This window comes from Dermacentor variabilis, chromosome 8, assembly GCF_050947875.1.
Source record: "Dermacentor variabilis isolate Ectoservices chromosome 8, ASM5094787v1, whole genome shotgun sequence".
Lineage (NCBI taxonomy): Eukaryota > Metazoa > Arthropoda > Arachnida > Ixodida > Ixodidae > Dermacentor > Dermacentor variabilis.
Genome location: NC_134575.1, coordinates 87664868 through 87689372, shown reverse-complemented (window position 1 = coordinate 87689372; position 24505 = coordinate 87664868). Strand labels below are relative to the sequence as shown.

General features: G+C 48.9%; 1 protein-coding gene across 1 annotated transcript in view; it reads left to right on the top strand.

Moving 5' to 3' along the window:
- The first annotated feature begins 760 nt into the window (after positions 1-760).
- The window catches only part of LOC142591472 (uncharacterized), a 47129-nt gene continuing 23384 nt past the window's right edge, over positions 761-24505 (top strand). The window contains exons 1-3 of the mRNA XM_075703800.1: positions 761-837; positions 13125-13243; positions 14501-15704. Coding sequence (XP_075559915.1) covers positions 813-837; positions 13125-13243; positions 14501-15704 — 1348 coding nt within the window. The 5' untranslated portion in view covers positions 761-812. The remainder of the gene's footprint in view (positions 838-13124; positions 13244-14500; positions 15705-24505) is intronic.

Genomic DNA, 24505 nt, shown 5'->3' with positions numbered 1-24505 from the left:
GTAGCAATGGCTATAATAACTAATGAACTCAGTGTCAGGTATTGTTTTATTGGACTTGGGTGAAATACCGTTACTTCGATGTTCCAATAGAACTTTAATTAAATTTTTTTTTCACTTCAATGTTTCAGGCTCGTTAATCGTATGTTCAATGCTACTTCCATCGACTTGTTCCCTTTTGAGGCTGCTTAATATTTCTACCAACGTAAGCAAATACCGCCAACTACAGGGACCACGGGCAACGTGATATTCAGTGTTGTTGCATTGTCCAGGAAGCTTGTGGTTGAGCCTAAGCTTATTAGATAAGACGTTAGTTATGCACAGGAGTTTTACGAATTGTCCCTTCGGTTCTTCTCTGCTTCACCGAAATTCTCCAGCGTAACTCAAGGGGCATCATTTTTTCTTACAGTTGTTTTCAAAAGATCTTCCGAGTTTCAACAAGCTTCTACCTTGAAGAGAGGCTACATCCTTTTAATATCATGTGGATTTATGGCGCTTATTCGATGCATAGTTCTCCGCAGAAGGAATCGTTTGATCCTCACCAAAACACTCCTATCACTGAGTTCTTAAGAAGGTTTAACTCGATGGGCAGTAACTACTGCGCTTTCAGATACGCTGGTGTAAGGCTGTGAAATTCAACATATTGCCGTGTAGGGAGAATGGGCAAAATCCCTGAGCATGGAGAATAATAAATGTGCATCATAAAGCCGTTTTACCTTCCTCCTCTCTACAGTGAAAACGACGATGACAACTGGGGCCGGGTGTTCCTGCTCGCATGCGTTTTACTGCTCATCGGCGTGTTCTTGTGTGTAACAATGATCTCGCTGCAGGTGTTTTATGGTAAGTTCCTGCCTTTTCATTGCTCTTTAATGCTTCCGTGTGTATCCGCCTATACTTACTGCTTCTAATTTACTGCGACAGCTAGCAGTTAAAAGTTGCAAGTTGGTTTTGTTCTGTCCATCCTTCGTCGCTGTGAGGCTGGTGCGTACCGCGTTGTTCGCATCGTCATGCGGTACCGCTGTCATGGCCACGCTACGTCTTCAACATCAGCCGAATCGCCACCATTTAGGGAAAAAAGGTAAAACGATGCGAGTAGTCCCCACGCGGGATTAAACTCATATGGTTTTTCATAGCTATGATACTGGACTGTGAGGCTGGCACTTGCACTGCGAGCATGAGCGCATAACGGAAGCTTAAGATGAGGTGACGAGTGGGGAATTTCAAGGCCTGACCTTAATTGTAGAGCTTAACTGTGTTTGAACAAGAAATGTCGCACGAGACAAAATTGCGACAAGGTGACTTGGCCTGACAACTGCCTTTATTGAAATATTTGCACCAACGTCCTTTGCATCACGTCAAGCGTCCATCTCACTGAGATCTTCTATCTTGTTTATATTCTATATAGACTGGTTGAACTTTACGCTAAGGACATCAGGATATCGCAATAATGAGGGGGGGATCATATGAATCGTGACTCAAATACGCCAAGGAAACCTTGCTTTGTGGCCCTATGTTACCAACCAAGCCCATATTTAGCCGTACGAAATACCGCCTGCATCAGTCCTAGAGGCTTTACGTATCGCCTTAGCCGTAGCATCCTTCAGACTACCTGTTCATCTGACAACGTTCGAACTTCGCGTGGGGATTGATAGGGTACCTGGTCAGCTGGTGTGTTATGTCCCCTGCACAAGGGCGCACAGTATCCTCGACTGCCAAGGAAACTGCTAGCGCTTACCTGGAATATATAACATGATTGTAGCCACACGGTCAAGGTTGCCTGCTTTCATTTTCCCTTGTCTTGTGCTGAACAAATGTTTAAATCGTCATCACTGAATTTCATCTCACGCAGAGGGTGAAGTATTAAGAACTTTTCTTAGGTATTATTGAGATTACCACTTTACCTTCACGCTGCAAGGAGGTTACAGAGAGGACATGTACAAGACCAGTGAAAGATATTTGCTGTTCATCCGTCAGATGGCGCCAAAACATTAACTTGCCGGATGCGCTTACGATGTTTTGCGTTCTGAAAGTCTATTCCACGCATCTAAGCCACGGGGACATTAATTTATTATTACGCCGTAGCGTGGTAAGGAATGAAGGTGCATCTCAATGTTGATCTCCGGTCATGTCTACCATGGTATCTCTGTGAACTTGCGCATGTGGCCCTAGCTTAACGTATAACGTATCGTGTAAAGCTAAACCGCTTTATTTGTGCATTCTTCCTCACAGTTATACCCGTTCTGATTTCTTGAACCACGTGAGAACTCGGACGGACGCTTTTATTAATCTTTTCATTTGTTCCCTCCAAGCAGCACGCCATGCTTTGGATTGTGTGTAGATCTACAAATGCTTGCGTTTTGAGCAAGGACACTCTTACCGTACTTTACCCACGTAGCTGCAAGCACGCGAGGTGTGCGATATTCTTTTTGGCATCAACGGCCTCCGCAACAGCAAAGTAACATATTTTTGAATCTATTAGCAGCAATAAATGAACAAAGCAAAGCAGAAGCCCGTGTTCTGTGTCATACCTTTATAATTACTTTTTCGCTGGTACTGGCAGGGTAGAAAAAACAAAAATGTTATGGAATAGGCATTTCAGTCCAATCCGTAACCTAAATTCAAGTTCACAACATAGAAGCACGTCGCGCCGCATATAATAACTTATACTTGTATCGACTTTCCTCAGGTGCACCGAAAAAAGTTTTTGCAAGAAAATCGCCGTTAGGAAATGAATGACCGAGTTAATGTGTTAAAGTTGCGTGGACCTATTTATGCAGAAGACCACATAGAAAACGTAGCGAGATGCTCTGCAGGGGAAGCCGCACCAGTGCTGGTGCATATGAAACCTTGTTTGGATTTGGTTTAGTGCTTCCCTTGCACGGGAACTTTCGTATTTCACAAATACTAACATAAAAAGAACATCCGGTTAGTGTCACATTTAATCTGCAATTCACAGAGCAAGAGCGTCAGCTGACAAGTCAGACGCATCGTAACTAGCCCTCATTCTCTTTTCTGATTGTAGATTAGATAAACGCAAAGTTGATCTATGTTTAATTACAATTATTTCACCAAAAATAACAAGGCAACTACTACCATGTTCAACTGCATTTTCCATTAGTGAAGCCACGCTTGAATTATCATAATGAATTGATTGTTTGCCCCAGTATATTTCTTTAACTTTTAAGTATGGCTAGCGAAAATGAAACGTTGGGCTAGATGATTCAACGGAATAAGCAAGAGTAAACCTGCTACACCGAGAGCAACAGTAGCATTTACATATGTACACGAATGACCTGTCAGCTTAGTAGACGGGACCTGTTTTCAGAGAGAGTGGTATGATTGATAGCAATGGAAGTAGACGACTTTATAACTCGCAATATTTGCACACAGCTTCACTATAATGTGCGCGTCTCTGATAATGTGGATCTTGCCAACGAAAAGATTAATTCATTTTTCAGTTCGGCAATATTTGATTCGTCGCGTGTGTGCACCGTTCGGTGCACTTGCTGTCCGTGCAGCATTGTTACGACATCGTCCTGTAGTGGTTTCGAGCATTCCAAAACAGCTTTCAGAAGGCTTGAAAATTTAGCTTGTCGGTACGGTTTCTAAATTGGGAACAGCGCCAAACGACGGGCGTTGAGAGAGATCGTGAGCATTCAGGCTAACCGTTTACGCATCTGTTTTACTTTTTCAGGCAAAGCTTCTTAGTTTGCGCCAAGCTGTTGCCTTTCTTGTCGCATGGTTTAGCGCTTTTGCTTGGTTAGCAACACTGTCAACAGTCGGGTCCTGCTTTCATGGTCGAAAAGGCCGTTCTTGCTCCATTAGGTCGGTCCGTGCCAATCGCACGACTGCTTATTCGAAACTCCAGACGCGCTCTCATTACCGTCGTTAGATCAGCTGAAAAATCTGATCGCTTGCCCGTCACCTGACGCCACCCGTTCTTTTGGCCGTGCTAGGGAAGGGAGGCTCTTGCTTCGTTTTCAGCGACGACGATTATCACCCAGTTGCTCTCTCATCCCTGCTTTATTTGAGAAATGAGCCCAGCTATTATGTCCCCGACGGTGGCGGTCTGGCCGAGTTATCGGATGATCCCTTAATATTTCGTTTTCTTGACTATAACTTCTGTGAAAAGCAGCCGGCTGTAGGTGTGCCGGAAAATATATCCCAGTCTAAGGGTGAGTACTCACGGAATCAGCTTGATCGGATTCAGAAAATCACGACGACCACCCGAACATGACATTAGTGTATTTATGTCGAGGAAGTGGCAGGAAGATATCGCGGAACGTTGAAACGTCAGGTGAAATGCAGTCATTGGCACTTAATGGGAGGTGGCTGGAGCTGAGACTGGTGTTCAAGTCTTATGAAACCCGCAATGAGACGCAATGATGGCAATTTTCGAACTTTCGGCAGCCACCTTTGAAGTCTCAGGAATAGCCGCCGGAAAAGAGGCGCGTCGATTAATTAACCGAGGAATGATAAACACTCACCACTGGCCTTGCAAGGGGTCCGCGAGGGTTTAGCATAACCCAGAAAAAAAAATGCTGTACCCTGCATCCGGAGCCCCGGCTTCGTGCAATGTGATAACATCCGTTTTTCATTTCAAGCTGTGTACAAGACGTTTCAGTGGCGCAGCAGAAGCGCGCCATGTGGGAGTTTCCGAGATTGGAAAGGTGGTGACAGGAACTCACACCCAAATTCAGCTAATACAAATACCTGAATGCGTAGCTGAAGCAAGAAAAGAACCTACACAGACATGCACCAAAATCTTTTAAGCATGAAAGTAAAGCGCAGTAGTGCTGCAGTGAGGCATACAGCCCTTTGGGGCTGCATTAATTATGGGTACGTGCAAGCAATCTTTTAACGTAATAATGCTGTCAAAGACAACGTTCGCAAAAGTCAGTCTGTGCCTAATATTACCTGTCTTGACAGGTTTTTAGGGTTAACAATTGTCGGTGGGCAGACTAACATTCGAAGCAGATGGTAAAACCACAATTCAGGTAGTGTGCATGGACTGACATACGTTGTGAGTCTTGTGAAAAAGAAAGTACACAGTAAATTTTGATTTGTAGAAATGCCCATGCGCATGAACTTCGGCGCCAAATGAAACAAGAGGGCTGTAAAGCTGGCAACGAAGCACCTCCTTATTGAAAGTAGTTGGAGAGGTACAAATATGGCAAGAAAGAAATCGGCAGAAATAAATCAGTACAATAACGCAAAATCCAGTCAGTACCAGCATATTTGAGGCCGAGCTGGCTGCCCAAGTACAGGAACATACCGAAACAAATATACGTAACAGGATTAGGCATGAGCCGGCTTAAGCAAATATCCGGGGATGACTCAGGGAATGCTGGAGAGATCCAAGATACTCGCCGAGCAAGAACTGTGGGGAACGCCCACTTTTCAGAAGTGCAGAAAAGCGTTTCTGGAAGCATTGTCTGGTCAGCGGTTGCGATAAGGGAGAGCCGTTTACAGTATGTTCGAAAAAAGGGAATATCTCAATATATTTACATGCATCATCATCATCATCATCATCATCATCATCATCATCATCATCAGCAGCAGCAGCAGCAGCAGCAGCAGCAGCAGCAGCAGCAGCAGCAGCAGCAGCAGCAGCAGCCCAGTTACGCCCACTGCAGGGCAAAGGCCTCTCCCATACTTCTCCAACTACCCCGGTCATGTACTAATTGTGGCCATGTTGTCCCTGCAAACGTCTTAATGTCATCCGCCCACCTAACTTTCTGCCGCCCCCTGCTACGCATCCCTTCCCTTGGAATCCAGTCCGTAACCCTTAGTGACCATCGGTTATCTTCCCTCCTCATTACATGTCCGGCCCATGCCCATTTCTTTTTCTTGATTTCAACTAAGATGTCGTTTGCCCGCGTTTGTTGCCTCACCCAATCTGCTCTTTTCTTATCCCTTAACGTTACACCCATCATTCTTCTTTCCATAGCTCGTTGCGTCGTCGTCAATTTCAGCAGAACCCTTTTCGTAAGCCTTCAGGTTTCTGCCCCATGTGTGAGTACTGGTAACACACAGCTGTTATACACTTTCCTTTTGAGGGATAGTGGCAACCTGCTGTTCATGATTTGAGAATGCCTGCCAAACACACCCCAGCCCATTCTTATTCTTCTGCTTATTTCAGCCTCATGATCCGGATCCGTGGTCACTACCTGCCCTAAGTAGATGTATTCCCTTACCCCTTCCAGTGCTTCGCTACCTATCGTAAACTGCTGTTCTCTTCCGAGCCTGTCAAACAATACTTTAGTTTTCTGCAGATTAATTTTCAGACCTACCCTTCTGCTTTGCCTCTCCAGGTCAGTGAGCATGCATTGCAATTGGTCTCCTGAGTTACTAAGCAAGGCAATATCATCAGCGAATCGCAAGTTGCTAAGGTATTCTCCATCAACTTTTATCCCCAATTCTTCCCACTCCAGGCCTCTGAATACCTCCTGTAAACATGCTGTGAATAGCATTGGAGATATCGTATCTCCCTGTCTGACGCCTTTCTTTATACGGATTTTGTTGCTTTCTTTGTGGAGGACTACGGTGGCTGTGGAGCCGCTATAGATATCTTCCAGTATCTTTACATATGGCTCATCTACACCCTGATTCCGTAATGCCTCCATGACTGCTGAGGTTTCGACTGAATCAAACGCTTTCTCGTAATCAATGAAAGCTATATATAAGGGTTGGTTATATTCTGCACATTTCTCTATCACTTGATTGATAGTGTGAATATGGTCTATTGTTGAGTAGCCTTTACGGAATCCTGCCTGGTCCTTTGGTTGACAGAAGTCTAAGGTGTTCCTGATTCTATTTGCGGTTACCTTAGTAAATACTTTGTAGGCAACGGACAGTAAGCTGATCGGTCTATAATTTTTCAAGTCTTTGGCGTCCCCTTTCTTATGGATTAGGATTATGTTAGCGTTCTTCCAAGATTCCGGTACGCTCGAGGTTATGAGGCATTGCGTATACAGGGCGGCCAGTTTCTCTAGAACAATCTGACCACCATCCTTCAACAAATCTGCTGTTACCTGATCCTCCCCAGCTGCCTTCCCCCTTTGCATAGCTCCTAAGGCTTTCTTTACTTCTTCTGGCGTTACCTGTGCGATTTCGAATTCCTCTAGGCTATTCTCTCTTCCACTATCGTCGTGGGTGCCACTGGTACTGTATAAATCTCTATAGAACTCCTCAGCCACTTGAACTATCTCATCCATATTAGTAACGATATTGCCGGCTTTGTCTCTTAACGCACACATCTGATTCTTGCCTATTCCTAGTTTCTTCTTCACTGTTTTTAGGCTTCCTCCGTTCCTGAGAGCCTGTTCAATTCTATCCATATTATAGTTCCTGATGTTCGCTGTCTTACGCTCGTTGATTAACTTAGAAAGTTCTGCCAGTTCTATTCTAGCTGTAGGGTTAGAGGCTTTCATACATTGGCGTTTCTTGATCAGATCTTTCGTCTCCTGCGATAGCTTACTGGTTTCCTGTCTAACGGCGTTACCACCGACTTCTATTGCGCACTCCTTAATGGTGCCCATGAGATAGTCGTTCATTGCTTCAACACTAAGGTCCTCTTCCTGAGTTAAAGCCGAATACCTGTTCTGTAGCTTGATCCGGAATTCCTCTAGTTTCCCTCTTACCGCTAACTTATTGATTGGCTTCTTGTGTAGCAGTTTCTTCCGTTCCCTCCTCAAGTCTAGGCTAATTCGAGTTCTTACCATCCTATGGTCACTGCAGCGTACCTTGCCGAGCACGTCTACATCTTGTATGATGCCAGGGTTCGCGCAGAGTATGAAGTCGATTTCATTTCTAGTCTCACCATTCGGGCTTCTCCACGTCCACTTTCGACTAACCCGCTTGCGGAAAAAGGTGTTCATTATCCGCATATTATTCTGTTCTGCAAACTCTACTAATAATTCTCCTGTGCTATTCCTAGAGCCTATGACATATTCCCCCACTGACTTGTCTCCAGCCTGCTTCTTGCCTACCCTGGCATTGAAGTCGCCCATCAGTATAGTGTATTTTGTTTTGACTTTACCCATCGCCGATTCCACGTCTTCATAAAAGCTTTCGACTTCCTGGTCATCATGACTGCATGTAGGGGCATAGACTTGTACCACCTTCAATTTCTACCTCTTATTAAGTTTCACAACAAGACCTGCCACCCTCTCGTTAATGCTATAGAATTCCTGTATGTTACCAGCTATTTCCTTATTAATCAGGAATCCGACTCCTAGTTCTCGTCTCTCCGCTAAGCCCCGGTAACACAGTACATGCCCGCTTTTTAGCACTGTATATGCTTCTTTTGTCCTCCTAACCTCACTGAGCCCTATTATATCCCATTTACTACTCTCTAATTCCTCCAATAAACCTGCTAGACCCGCCTCACTAGATAGCGTTCTAACGTTAAACGTTGCCAGGTTCAGATTCCAATGGCGGCCTGTCCGGCCTCTGCATGCATAGGTATGTCTAAAATAAAGAGAAGTAGGCTTTAGAGAAAAAAGAAGTCTAGCTAAGCCAATGTAAATGTCTAAATGCTACTCAAGCATAAAATATGCGTTTATTGGGCAATACAGGATTTTTTATAAAAATGTAATGAGTTCCGCAAACATGATGTTTTAGGCGTACGAGTTTCTAGGTTAGGTGGACATACTTTTCCGTAAACTACTTGAGCTTCACGAGAATAATTAGCAAATATTGATTCTCTTTATTATTAGTGCCTGGGACGCTGTTGTATAAGTGGAAATTTCGGAGGCAGTCATACTTTACCGCACAACCATTTTTTAGGAATCTTTAATATCGCACGTAATTAGATTCAGCCAACAAATTCAAAATGTTGATCTAGGCTGCATTGATACCGAGCACGACCCGCTGCTTGTCAGACGGCAATGCCTCGTAAGGAAGTGTGGAGTAAAATTTGAATGATGGCTTGCCACAACAAATCCTGACTGGGCAAACGTTCGCCAGGTAAAGCGTGCCGTATCCGCAGCTGCCCCGACTGGCCGAGGTTTTCCGTTTCCAACTTCCTCGCGCTTGTCGTTACGTGGCGTTTCGTTCTGATATATTAGCGGGGCTCCCTCTTCTGAACGGCGATGTCTGTTGCATAAGCTTCAACGAGGTTCGCAGGAAATAAATGAGGTCTTGAAGAGTTCGTTGATGGCAGTTCCTGCCTCCGGAACTGTGGTCCCTAGTTTTCCTCTCGGATTTTCCTCTCGCAGCGGATAAGCGGCGACAGAGAACGCCGACGGAGGGGGGGGGGGGAGACCGACGGGTATTGAAGGTTCGGCAAGCAGGAGACGAGGCTTCGAAGGGCTGAGCGGCAGTAGCGGAACGGGACGCAGAGTCGAAACCTTTGCTTTCCGCCTTAGGAGAATTCGAAGGATACCATCCGCACCAGCGGCAAAGCCGTGCTACATGCACAGGTAGGCCGCACGAAGAACAGATAGGCCGGTTGAAATGGGTGCGCCATGGATTGAGAGCAGCGGGTGGAGGGTGATACAAATATTGGCGAGTTGGGCGCACGGGCTGTTGTGGCGGACAGTAGCTGCTTGTGGGTGCATATGTTGCGGCCGCTTGCGAAGGTGAGGGAAAGGCGCTGTTAAGTCTGGATTGAATAGCTGCAGACGGAGGCCTTGGATTCGCGACAAGGGCAGCGTACGTAAGTGGAACAGGCGTAGGAGGCGGTTGATGAGCAAGTGGTACGGCGTTCTTCTATCACCTGACGGAGATCGGGTAACGAGGGCGACTCTGACGCAGGACTGACTGCCAGAAGAGAGAGTTGGCGTGCCACTTCTTGTCGTACAAATTGCTTGATTTGGCCGAAGATTGCTGAACTGCAAGGAGTGGCACTGACACCATTACTCAGACCTGAAAGCACGACGTACGGAGTGAGAGAAAGCATTATGAGGACGTTGACCGTCTGACGATTATTTGCCAAGAGCATTTGGAAGGCGTCATCTTCTGTGCCGTTCAAGATGTTTTAGACGTTGTGATCTTCGGTCATATCTGGGTTCATACGCCGGCAAATGTCAACTACATCTTGAATGTAGCTCGTGAAGGTTTCGACCTTTTGTCAGGCACGACAGCGAAGCTGTTCAGCCCAAAGTTTGCGCACATCAGGGTGACCGAAGACTTCCTGAAGTGTCGTTCGGAATGCTGTCCAGGTGTAAAAGTCAGCCTCATGGATTCGAAACCAAACATGGGTGACCCCGGAAAGGTAGAATGGTACGTAACCAAGCTTGTCACCTTCAGTCCATTTGTTGGGGGTACTCACTCGGTTGTACGGTGACAGCCAGTCCTCTACGTCATGATCGTCATTGTCATTGAATAAGGAAGGATTTCGTTGGCGTGGCGCACCAGGACAGACGACCGGAGGCGATGCCTGAGGTGAATCGATATGACTAGTTTCCTCAGGCATGGATATTTGTGGCAGGGATCGTCCGGCTACGGAGTTGCACGTTTGCAAAAGGTCCTGCACCTTCCACCAAATGTCGCGAAGCACTTTGGGCAGTAAACGTTCGCGACTAGAACGATATAGCAGCGAGAGGTAGTACAGCCGATCGAGCACCGAAACAAGGTTGTTATCTCTTGTCGTCGTTCTCTCTCTCTTAGCCACAGCCGCACTGCTCCTTATTCTACAGTACTATATATATATATATATATATATATATATATATATATATATATATATATATATATATATATGTGTGTGTGTGTGTGCGTATTCTGTCCCTCCATTTAGTTATGTTTTATTTTATTCGTATATCCTTGTATCATAATGCACGCGCAATGAGAATACGCAACCTAGCTGACTACAACGCCGTAGACTCTCTTCAGATCTGTCTGCAGCTACGCGTACGTGTTCGGCGACTCCATTCGCCTCCGTGGAGGGCCTGCAAACGGTGCATGACGACATGACGTTCCTGGCGTTGACGTACGAATTACGAGTTTGCACGAGACGGGTGTTGCGAGCTTCCGCCGCCTTCTTGGCGTCGTTGGCGCGTGGCTCGACGAGACTAGCTTCACGCACGTCGGCGCTCTCAACGGCCCATCTAGCACCCGCCGCCTCGGTGTGCTTGCGTTTCCTGCAACACGGCAGCATGATGCTGCTATGAACCTCTCACACACTGTGAGTTACCGCGCTGCCGATAGAGATGCGTCAAGGCCCGCGCGCTCATGTACGGCGGCCCACGCGCATGCCCAGACGAGCTTCTCCCACTAAGCTCTCCTCAGCCCCAGCTGAGTAGGCGTCAATGCGCTTGAACTTTTTTCCACCATGTGGGGTGGCGCGCGCGCATTGCACACCCGGCCGATGATGACGATGATGATTTATCGACATGCTCTTGAAACGGGGCGATGACAAATAGTCACGTACATGTTTGAGTTGCTCATACATGCTCTACATGCTTTCCATTGTAGCATTTTTGAGTACATATCTTTAATATTTTATTCTACTTTGCAAAACTTCTTCATCTGTCTTTAACCGGTACCTATGCTTGCAGCGGATTCGGCTGTATCAATCTCCTCCCTACTTTTCTTTCCCACCAATAACCTGAATCCTTAACCCGAAGCTTGTCCTGACTGCTGAATGGTTAGTTATTCCGTACAAATAAAATCCAAGTGCTTCTGGGAGGTGTGCGTCACCTACGGGTGTCACTGACTGGATCCCTTTGCACTCCAATAGGATGTGCTGAGTCACCTCCAGATTTTTGTTATAGCATACAGCTGCCTCATTGAGCTGCGCATATTTGCTCCAGTATGTTGTTTCTGCAGGCAACCAGCTCCAGCCTCAGATGAGAACTCAGCTATTCGGCATAATCTCGCGGAGGGTGCGGCAGTTGAGTTAAATAGCATTTGACGGTGGCCCAGTAAAGGGCGACGTGAATACATACTCACATTCGACCTTATTTAAGCCAAAGATAGTAGTTTTCTTATCATATTCATTTTAACTGATTCTTTCTCCGTCTTGCAAGGCCGACGAGGCATCATTTATTAAGAACTTCATGTTCATACGGGATCTGCAAGTGATTACGAGATACCCGGATTTCTTGATGCACTACATCACTCTGAAGTTCCCTAAAATACCTTGTCTTTCATTTCTAATATTTCTCCCGTCCTCAGTGCAATTTCACCCGCAGCTTGTGCAGACGTTGCGCCGCTTGAAAGTGCCGTGTGGGCAGCGGGAACAGTCAAATAGGAGCACCACTGCATAGATTACTAGTCCAGCTGGCCGCGGCGCCGCCAAGACTTAAGGTCTGGTCGCGGCCAGATAAAGGGTGACTCGGGTGGGGCTAGTTTTCCGGTCACCCACCTCCCTTGTCCCCAGCAAGGGTTTTCAATAAAGTGTTCTGCGTTTCTCTCTCTCTCTCTCTCTTTCTCAGTGTGTGACAAGTGAGGGAACGATTCTCAGGGTTCTCAGGAATCGGTGCGCCACGCTTCTGGTCTTGGAGGGTACGCGTGGACTTCTCGGTAGCGCTACTAGATGCCGCAACATACCCATAAAGAAGCGTGAGACCGGAGACCGGGTGTCCAAAGATGCACTGCTTAGTTTTTTCCGCCCACCAGCGGGCCACGAATGTCAGAGGCCGTGCACAGGCGTCGCAGTCGCCATTTGCACCGATTTTTCGTAGGGCAATGCGAAGTACGAGTCCCGCCGCAGTAAACGCCTCATACATAGGCGTCTTTAACAGTGCTGTACGTTGCGCTGCTCTATTATTTTAAATCTAACGCGTTACCGTCGACATTCATCGTCATATGTGTTCTGCCGCAATTTTTGCTTTAGAAAGTGTTAAATTCAGAGACAGGCTAGACAAACCTCATGGTGAAGATGCGTAAGTTAGTTTGTAAATTATTGAAATGGTAAGATCCTATCAAGGGGACAGACCTGGTGCCAAGTGAACAACAGGCGACATCCTTTAGATGTCGCTGACGGGCACCTTACCTCACTGCCATGTAAACAATATTTGGTCCTCACCAGTGCATGCCCCTTAAACTCCATACAGTAAGGCAAATCTATGCATAATTTCAATAGAAGGCTTTGTGAATGCGAATATCTGAGTGCATTCGTGAATCACGATTGAGTGACTCAATTTGTACTGGATGTTCATACTTTTCCTTTTATGCAGGCGACAGCGAGCTAGATGACGACGGAGACCATACTGATGAGACAGGAACTTACAGCCGTGTTGTAGGTTCGGGAGGGTCGAGCAGCGGTGGAGCGACCAAGAGCATTACACGAGTGCCGGTGAGTTTGTTCATAAAGCCGTACACCTAAATCCCGACAGCTTTTGAACACATCAATAAGAACTCAAATACCTGGTTGGTGTCATTGTGCACTGCTCCATTTGGTGAAAGAAGAAAAAAAGACGGCTCAATAGGTATTTCGCTTTAAATGCAGAGTAGAAGTACACAGCTGAAGTTGTGCTATGCTAAACTATAAGGTTCGCCACGAATCCCACGCCTACGTCTCGCTAGGAGGACGTGTAATCAGATTAGCCGCCCACAAGGGCCGCATGTTTTCTGTTCGAGATATGTAATGAGAAATATGACAGGTAAAATTAAATAACTCGTCTACTATAGACACACACAAATATCGGAAATGGGTAAAACTTGCTAAGACTGAGCATTGATTCAATTCTTCGCACTGTAGAATACATATATAAATAGCAAGGAAATACTGTGATTGAATGAAGAGAAAGCCTCACAACCATCAGAAAGTCTCAGGACTGCAAATTATATATTCATTAAAATTTCGCTTTCCTATCTCAGAAATGGTGTTTATAACCCAATTGAAGAGAAGTTATGTCGGTTTCAAACACGGCGCATTGAGGGTTATTCACCGTATGTGATCTAATAAGATATTTGCTAAGTGTGGAAGTGTTCACATAGCATGTAAAATTTTTTACTTCATTATCTATGATTTCCGCAACATTGTCGTAGTGTTGTTGATAGTAGGCGGTCAATGTAGATATGAAATTCCTCCATTGTTTCCGTAACTTTCCGAGCATTCATATTTAAGCCTGAGACAGAACGCTGCATATTATTGCTATGTATATATCCGTATTATAAACGTTTCCATATTTTCTGCGAGTCGTACTAAGTCACAATCTATGTCAAAAATTGAATGACAATAATTTTTCATCGTTAAGGGATAGGCAAACAGCGGTGTATATTAGGGAGACACGCGGGACTTATATTAAGGAAAAGCTAGATTAACAAAGGGCATGTAAAGAGGACAAGTATTAGGTGGTAGGTTAGAATGACATATTGTGTTGCAACAGTAGACAAGCGAAGCCGCGGACGTACGTGATCTGGATGCCGTGGTTGAATTAGATTATTTACAGGCAGTAAAGATACGATGTGAGCTGGTGCATGACCAAAGTACGATGCGTACGGGAGAGTACTTCGTCCTTCGGTGCCATAAGTAAACTGATTATAAACCTACCTTTCGTTCTCATGATGATGATTTACAATTTCTTCTAAAAATCGGCCTCCTCTGCAGAGACCAACTGCTGTGAGATCTGCCCCAAGACAGCCGCCTGCGGGCCGGCGAGATTCAGAGACCAACCATCGTCGGTCGCCGACCGTACCTCCGGCCCTACGCATACCGGGTGTGCACCCGTCCCCAAGTCTACGAACGCCGAAGACCACACCAGTTCCCCAGCCGCAACTACCTGCCACACCAATGGTTACACGACCACCACCACTGAAACCATCGAAGCCAAAGGCCACCCGACGAGCGCCTACGCCGCAGACCACGAAACCGAAGATTGCCCCACCGACACCACTGAAACCATCGACGCCAAAGGCCACCCGACGAGCGCCTACGCCGCAGACCACGAAACCGAAGATTGCCCCACCGACACCACTGAAACCATCGACGCCAAAGGCCACCCGACGAGCGCCTACGCCGCAGACAACGAAACCGAAGATTGCCCCACCGACACCACTGAAACCATCGACGCCAAAGGCCACCCGACGAGCGCCTACGCCGCAAACCACGAAACCGAAGACTACCCCACCACCACTGAAACCATCGACGCCAAAGGCCACCCGACGAGCGCCTACGCCGCAAACCACGAAACCGAAGGTTACCCCACAGCCACCACTGAAACCATCGACGCCAAAGGCCACCCGACGAGCGCCTACGCCGCAAACCACGAAAACAAAGATTGCCCCACCGCCACCACTGCAACCATTGACGCCAAAGGCCACCCGACGAGCGCCTACGCCGCAAACCACGAAACCTAAGACTACCCCACGGCCACTGAAACCATCGACGCCGAAGGCCACCCGAGGCACACCAACGCCGCAAACCACGAAACTGAAGGTTGCCCCACCGCCGCCACTGAAACCATCGACGCCAAAGGCCACACGAGCAGCGCCAACGCCGCAGACCACAAAACCGAAGATTGCCCCACCACCACCATCGACACCAAAAGTCACCCAAGGAGCACCAATGTCGCAAGCCACGAAACCGAAGATTGCCCCACCGCCACCACAGAAAGCATCGACACCGAAGGCCACCCGAAAAGCACCAACGCCACAAACCACGAAAGCGAAGGTTACCCGACCGCCACCATCACCACCATCGACGCAAACGGCCACCACAACAGCACCAACGCCACAAACCAGGAAACCGACAATTACCACAACTCCACCGCTGCCGCCACCGACGCCAACGCCAACAACTACAACGTTGCCGCGTACGTACCATAGTGCCGTCTGTTCGTGCTATATATATATATATATATATATATAGGTAGATATATATGGCCACGTAGTAGCGACAGTGATGAAAGCCGCAAAACTATGCATGACGAAACTTGCATTGTATTAGGCGATCCTGTGCCCTCAAAAACAGGCTACACTCAAAGAAAAACGATAGCTGATGAGCTAGCTGGTCAGCTGGTCAGGCTGGTCAAGCGCGTCGGATTTTTTACATGAGTCATCGAAGTGAAGAGTAATCGCTGCTGCCCGCGTGTCTTTCACAAATTACCCCGCAGTTAGCGTCACGCAGACATACACTCAGGTTACATAAGGTTCGGTGGCAAAAGGCAATGGACAGAACCATCTATGTCATTCGAGAAACTTCTTATACCTGCAGGCGCGTCCAAGCGCTGAGCGATAACATTTGTTAGATGGTGAATGATCTCGCCCGACAAACAAGTACACGTGTCAATACCCCCCTCTTAAAAATTAATACAAACACGAAAGCCCAAACAAAACTGCACGTAATAAAAAAAAACACGAGAGCGCTCGTTCCACTCGGACGTGTTTTTCCGTAGCTCCGTATTTTCGCCCCGTTTGCTGGTTTTTTTTTCGCTACTGGGACTCTGTTGTTTATAGACCACTTTGGCGGTTCGTAATTACTACTGGCGCCTATCTACAAGGTCCGTCGTCATCTACACCCTCCTGCTGCGTCGTCCAACTCGAGTTCTTGCGCGGCTTTGCGAGTGCGAGTGCCTCCACGGCACTCGCCGCGTCGGCGCGGAGCATCCAAGCTGCTGTCCGCTGCGGCGAAAGATCGGAACATTACTGATGCAACTGCTATCCAAGTCAGCAGTGTCTTCTTCGTGGGGACAAGTGCAACGTGCGTAGGCGGTACCCTGAGCATGGATACCACTAACATGGAGCAGAACAACCCTGCAGTCGTGGCGCACACCTCGGCCAAGAAAACGAAGGAAGCTACTGGCCTTCAATCGAATGAAAATGTAGCTCCAGCAGCCCCGAAAAGACCTCGCTCATCACAAGGCCTGCCCGCACGACCGACACGCACGTCTCCGGAGTCGCCAACGACATCGTGGTACAACGTGGTTATCAAGCCTCGTGCTGGAGATGACAGGTCCACTCTGCGCAACCGTATCATTCAAGCGGCCCTGCATCGCTGCCTCGAGACTTCCCGATTTCAAGGTTTTGCTCTACACAAACCCACTAATACGGTCTCAGTATGGGTGTCTGTTATGGCACTACATTATAAACTCGAAGAACTGCAACAAATACAAGTCTCGGAAGAATGTGTCCTTCCAGTCCAGGCGTACTTCGCCAGTGGTACCGATTTAAGACGCTACGTGGTTAATGGCGTTGACCTTGACCAAGAACCCGAGAGGCTGTTACAGGAACTATCGTGTCCCACACACAAGTTCGTGGCTGCTCGCTACCTAGGCAGCGATCGTACGCGCCTAATCACGCTTTCAGGTCCTAATTCCCCACCTGAACGTATCCTCTATTACGGTTGCGTACTGAGCCCGCGTCCATTCAAGCCTTCCGTTGTGTACTGCTACTCTTGCTTTAGACAGGGGCACATGAAATCATCCGGCCCCTACCCACCCAAGGACGACACCATGGAGCCTGAAACGTCCGCATCGTTTAGATGCTTCCTATGCCAAATAAACGATCATGACATCACTTCCACGACGTGTCCTGTGAAGTTGAAGGCCACTAAGAAGGTTCGACAACGCCATTCTCGACAGCCAGCAAGGACCCCTCGAGATCCATCAATGAAACAAGTCCCTGTGTACAACCGTTACGCCGTTCTGGCCTCGCTGGAAGAGGATGCTAGCCAGGTGTCAATAGCAAGTACAGCGACAAGTGGTGCTGCCACTCGTTCCTATAGCGCAGCTGTTAGGTCGTCCACTTCACGGCCGCAACGGGCGTCACATTCTATAGATGAAACGCCGCTTTCTTTGGCAGACGAAGAGTTCGAGATCCACGCTCGCCTGGCCAGCCTTGAAAAGGAAATTCAACATCTCAAGCAACGCCGTACAATGCTCCGGCATCCTCATGATGGAGCGCGGCCGTCGCATTCGCCGTCGACGTCTAGTCCTCATATGGCTAACCCGGCATTTGTGTCGAAACCACTTTCACCCCAAGAACTCTTGCGCTTCGTTGCGCAACAGCTCCAGCATCTCACCTCGGTTCTACTGGCCAATCTTAATCTATGATGGCTGCTACGTCTTCAAGTGTGTCAGAAGGCATCTTACAGTGGAACTGTCGCGGCTAACGGGGAAGGTTGGAGAGCTGCGTCAGCGTCTCAGATATGGGAAGCTGCGTGTTTGGGCTCTACTGCTTCAAGAATCCAACAGCCTGCCACCCATGCCAGGATTTCTGGCATACTCATAGCCTTCAATGTTGGATCTTAGGAGTGCTACGCCCGATGCCCATCCAGGAGAGGCTGCACCGTATCTAAGATGCACTCTTCACCAGACTCGAGTTGATCTTTCGCAGTGGTGTACTCTATGGCAAGAAGTCGTGGCCGTATTGGTTCGTCTCCAATGCACGGACGATATCATCGTTTCGTACTATGCTCGCCCCTACAGCGGTCCTGCGGCTCGGTTGTGTCTCGGCTGGCGGGCGCACCGACGACAGAAACATCCTGGTTGCTCCGTTATGGTCGCGGGAGATTTTAACGCGCCCCACATCACACGGGGATACGCCATTTCCAGTGCGCGTGGTACATGTGTGCTGGACACATTTATGGATGCCCAATTCACCCTGCTTTATAATGTGTCAGTGCATACTCGTCGGCGTGACCACCCTCGCGCGCCGCCACTCTCACCGGACTTATCTTGGTGGCTAGGAAGGACGACCGTCTCGTGGTCATGTGAACCCGACTGCTGGGGTAGCGACCATCATCCTATGCACCTTGGCTTATCTTCCAGCGGAACAGGCCACCTCCGCCGACTATGTCGAGTGGCGGACTGGGATCGATACAGGGCGGTATCAGAAAGCAATGTATCCAACTTCATACTGGACCCGTCCCATCGTCTTAAGGCGGCATTAATTGAGGCGACACGTACGTCGTGGGTTGCCTCAATGAGCGAATCGCGAACCGCTCCTGATTTGCAACTTCTGCGTCCCTGGACGTCGCGCCGCCAAGCAGAACTTGCATCAGAACGTGACCCTGCATCAAATACCCTTCGCTTAGAGGCCCAACGCTTTACTGCAGAAGCTCGGCGCCATGAACACCGCTTATAACGTGGCCGCTGGATAGACTGGTGCTCTTCTCTCGGACCTCCGTCGTCCAATGCCTCCATGTGGTGCACCTACCGAGTAATGTAACGTGGTCGGCGCCCTCCAGAGCCCGCAGCCTGCGCCCTGTTAGCATCGAGCCAGACATCAGCAATATTCGCAGAAACTGTCGCCTACACCTGTTTTCTGCTTTGGACAAAGCACCGCCTCCCTTCGTTGTTCAAAACTGCCTTCCCGCGGACGCACGCACGCCGCCTACGTTCTGCGACATCGAGGGTACACAAGCTGTCTTCACTATGGCGGAATTTTTAGCGACAATAGACCTGTCGAAGCCATGCAAGGCACCCGGACCTGATGGCCTACCGTAGAACTTTATAAAAACACGGAAGGCAAGGTTCTCGAAGTGCTGTTGGGGGCCTTTAGCGAAGCTTGCGCTACAGGAGTCATTCGCGATTCTTGGTGGCATGCAGAAATGGTGCCTATTCCCAGACCCGGAAAGCCCCAAGATAATAGCACCCATATGCGCCCAATAGCACTAACCTCAACGTTAGGCAAGCTGATGGAGCGTATGCTCGCGACACGCATTACATGGTGGCTCGAGCGGTACTCATGGTATCATCCTGGGCAAATCGGGTTCCGTGCTCATCTAGGAGCAGAGGATGGCCTTGCGTACCTATCTTCTATGGTGCTCATCGGAGGCCCCTCCCAAATAATTCGCACGATTCTGGCAATGGATATTCGTAAAACGTACGACCATGTGAGTCACGAAGCAATTGTCGGAATTCTCGATTGGCTTCAGTTCCCTAGCCGTGTCTGCACACTCGTCGAAGCCTTCCTGTGCGCTCGCACCTTCTCCATTCGCCTGGCTGGCCAAGCAGCAGGTCAGCTCGTTGCACATCGGGGTGTCCGACAAGGATCTGTGTTCGCACCAGTCCTCTCCAATATCGCTATCCTTCCACTAGCTTGGAAGCTAGCCACGATACATAACGCACAGTACATAATGTACGCAGATGACGTCACTGTCTGGCCAGTTGATCCTGAAATCTGCCACCAAGAACAACTGCTCCAAGAGGCCCTAAACATGACGCGCAACTGGTGTGCTCAGATAGGGCTTGATATTTCCAAGGACAAGGTGATGTACATGTCAGTAGCGAACAAGAATGGGCGCCGTCCTCTGGCACTCCGGCCTCTTCAGTTAACTCTGGATCAGCAACAATTACACGAGGCTTCAACTCTTCGTGTACTCGGCCTTGAAATGGATTCCTCCGGATCTGCGGGACCATGGGTCAAGAATGCAAAGGAACATGCCGCAGAAACGGTACAGTTGATACGTCGGATTACGAAGAAATCTGGCAGAGCGAGCACCAACATGGCTCGCCTTCTTGTCCGTTTTGTATTGCAACCACGACTCCTCTACAGAGCCCCGTTTCACCATCTCACGCAGGCACAATGGGCTCGCCTTGATGCCTTTAATAACGAAGCCATGCGGGCCATAACGGGACTACCACGTCTCACTCCATTGCCAACCCTACAGGCCGAGTCCCAACTCAACACTATTGACGAGCTCGTACACCAACGTCGATGCGTGTGCGCCCTAAAGCCATCGTATTTCTGCTCGGCTGCTTCACTGGCCCAGTACATGGGACACCAAATAAACAATTCAGCATCTACGAGACCCGATGTAGCTGCGTGGAAAAGGGTATAATTAAGTGACAATAAGCCTCTTGGTCGTCTGTATAGCCCAGTTCCTCGTCAGGCGAATGCCCATGTTTCCCGCCTTCATCGCGCCGATGACAATCAAGACGATGCCACTCTTTTCGCATACACTGATGCCAGTGTTAATGGCACCATGATTCGCACAGCTCTCGTGTGTCCATTGATACCAGAGGCAGGCCAGACGTGCTCGTGTGTTGCCGATCCTGCACCACCGGCCTACCTTGCCGAGCTTGCTGCCATACGAGACGGCTCGGCTGCGTTGCTACCTACTGTTCAAGATGCTCGATACTCTCAATTCATCATTCGCACAGACCCTACTCAAGCCATCCACGACATACATAAGGTATCTCGGTCCACTCTATTCTCAGACAGCATTTACCATCTTGCTGCCGCTACGAATATCCTCATACGCGTCAAGTGGGTGCTTCGAGCAGCCCTGCCGGGTCTCCTTGAAGCAGATATGGCAACCCACCCACAGATTACAACATACCCACTTCCACATTTTCCTGAAGACGCCTGTGGACGACTGATCCGGGAAAAGGAAAACCTCCGACGTACCACACGAGCTCTCATACCTCCGTGTGGGTTAGACCTCCCTGGTGGGTTAACCCGCCGAGAGGAGGTTACGTTAAAGAGGCTACGTGACGGGGTCGTGCTCACCCCGTCTGTGACCGCTCTCTGGCCACAACAGTACCATGGTCCTTACAGCTCATCGTGCCCATTTTGCAACGCAGAAATCCAAAATCTGACAGTGACACACGTATTATGGACGTGCCCAGGACTTCATCTAAGCCGTCTCCGCCACCTCCGGGCAACAGGCCTTCGGCCTGGCCGCCCACCCGACCTTGAAAGTTGGATTCATGGACCACATCATCGTTCACTCCTAGATTGTTTGCACGAGTCGAATCTGTTCGTGTATTTTTAACATTTCTTGTATTATGCCTAAGGGCATGTTTTTAATTTAAAAAAACAAGAAAATAAGAAAAGAAGTAAGTCTCCAAATTCATCAGCGGGCGTAGGAAGGCTGAAGACGCTCCACTTTGACGATTTCAGGTCATGCTCGGCGCCGCTGTGATGGCGAAATGCGGCATAGCATGAGCTCATAGTCAAGCGCGCCGATACGTCGGGTTATCTTGCAAAGCACGGACTAGCCTCGTAACGGCTTCTCGCTACGTCCTCCTCATCGAATCGCAGTCCAAACCGAAGCACGGTCGCCGGGCTTGAATTACACGTCGCGTCGTCGAGGATTGTAGTGCGGGCTGTCGGCATTCTGGTTTTTCATGTGCAGGCGGGCAAGCTGCCGGGCTTCTTTGGCGCGGTCACACGCGGCGACATCGATATTACGTTTGTCAGGGATGCCCAGCAGCATGGCGTCGAGCTGTGCGGTTTCTGCCGTAAACCATCTTGCGCAGCATGACATGTGTTGTATGTTGCACCCCCGCGTTGTAAGGGACAGTTACGTACGGCAGGACTGCATCCCACGTCTTGTGCTGGACGTCCACGTACATCAGAAGAATGCCGGTGAGGGTCTTGTTCATCCGCCCCATAAGATCGTTCATCTAGGGGTTGTAGGCAGTTGTTCTCCTGTGGTTTGTCTGGTTGAATTGAAAAATGGTTTGGGTCAACTCTGCAGTGCAGGTCGTTCCTCTGTCAATGATGAGAGTTTCTCGAGCACCATGTTGCAGCAGGACGTTCTCAAGGAAGAATTTCGCCACTTCGGCTGCATTACCTTTATGCAGAGCTTTTGTTTTGGCTTAGAGGGTAAGGTAGTTGGCCGCCACCACAATCCACTTCTTTCCAGATGTTGACGTCGGAAAGGGCCCCAACAAATCCATCCCTATCTGCTAAAATGATTTGAAGGAGGCTCGATCGGCTGTAGAAATTTCATCGGCCTTGTTGGTTGTGTCTTATGTCGCTGGCAGTCACGACATCACTTCACATAACAAGCGACCTCGGCAGTCATACACGGCCAAAAGTGCTTGTCTTATGTTCTTGCGAGCTTTCGGGAAAACCTGAGGTGCCCAGCTGTGTTAGTGTGGAAAGCGTGCAGGACATCTAACCGTAGGGCTGCGGGAAGACCGAGATGGTAGTTTGCGTGGGCTGGCGAATAGTTGTTCTTTAGCAGGACGTTGTTAAAAAAAACATGATGACAATCCGCACATAAATACCCTCAGGATAAAGTCGGATTTGCTTTGCACAAGTACTCGGCAAGGTTTCAGAGCTCAGAGTCCGCTCGCTGCTGCTCGGCAAACTCACCGGCTCTTTTGTATCTAAACATGCGTCCTCGACTTGGTCATCTTGGGGTGGTGGGTCCACGCGAGTGCGAGACACGCGGACGTCATCAGAGTGCTTTCGTCCGGACTTGCAGGTTAAAATGATATATTCTAGTAGCCTGAGGCTCCACCATGCCAGGCGTCCTGACCAGTCCTTTCACTTCGCTAGCCAACACAACGCGTGAAAGCAGCTGACGACTTTCAACAGCCTGATCGGGCTTTTCCATAACTGGATGAGGTCGTCGCACAGTATTTCTTCGACTTGTTGCCTTACGGCTTCACATTCCAACGTTTAAACTTGGTAAGGGCTCTTGCGGAGTTGTCGAGCGCACTCTTCAGATATTTTGCGATGCTTTACAAGTGGTGTTTGTAGAATCCTCGATGCCGTCGAAAATCAGTCTTAGTATCGTCGAGGAAGATTTCTGAGCATTTGCTGCTTAGTCAGAGAGAGACTTGGATTTATATCGGTGTCTGGTTCAGGAACTATTGTCGTCGGGGTAGGCGTAGCAGAATCCGAGAGGATGAACGCATTGCTGGTTTCCAAAATTTCCTAGATGTATGACATCGTCATGCTCTCGTTGATGCGCTTTAAATCGTCGCTGAAATTTGTCAGCATCACTTTCGCTTTTAATCCGTGCAGTCGAGCGATCTCTCTTGCGACGCAAATTTCACGGTGGAGCAGCAGAAGCTGGTCGTCCTCGGCGACGCCTTCTACATCTGCAGGTGTTTCGCTGCCGACCAAAAAGACGATGGTGGAGTGAGTTGGGATGCTGACTTGGTGCTCAAGTGTACTTAAGGCACGCTCAGTGGAAGCCCTCTCTGTCGGTATCGCTTGGCCTGTGGACGGCGTTATCGACTTCGACCTCAGGTGGATGATTGCGCCGTGTTGGTTGAGGAAGTACATGACTGTAATTCTTCCCGTGCGATTTCAGTCAGCGTGAAGAGGTATGGTACAGCTGTCCGAATTTGAGGACGATGCCATGTAGGACTGACTTCCACCTTGGCGGCGAATAATCCCCTGATGACGTAGTAGTCGGCTCCAGTGTCTACAAGCGCACTGACTTCGTGGCCGTCGAGAAGCACGTCGAGATTCTTTGTCTTCCTTTGCGGTTAGGTCTTGGCGTCAGATCACGGCTCCGTCGCGTTGACCCGAGGCTGGTCAGGTCGTCTTTTGTCGGCGTATCCTTGGGTTCCAGGCTTTCTCTGGATGAAGGCGTGTCGTTGCTGCGTCGTCGAAATAGATTTCGAAGCCTCATCGTCGGTGGCAGCGGATCTTCTTCATTTCGACGTACAGCAACCGCACCTCCATCGGTTGGTGCTTTTTGTTTTTCGGATAGTGGCTCACGGTCTGGTCTCGGGCTGGACAAGTATATGGTCGGTGCTGTGGCGACAAGTACCGTCCTGGAGATTGCGAACGCGAAGGTCATCGGGGTTTCCACTGCGTTCCGGCAATGTAGTCGGCGACGTCACGTGGCCGCTCGGCAAGCTGTGGAAGTGGCGCTCTGAAGGCGAACCCTCGTAGACCCCTGTCGCAGTGTGGGCATCGA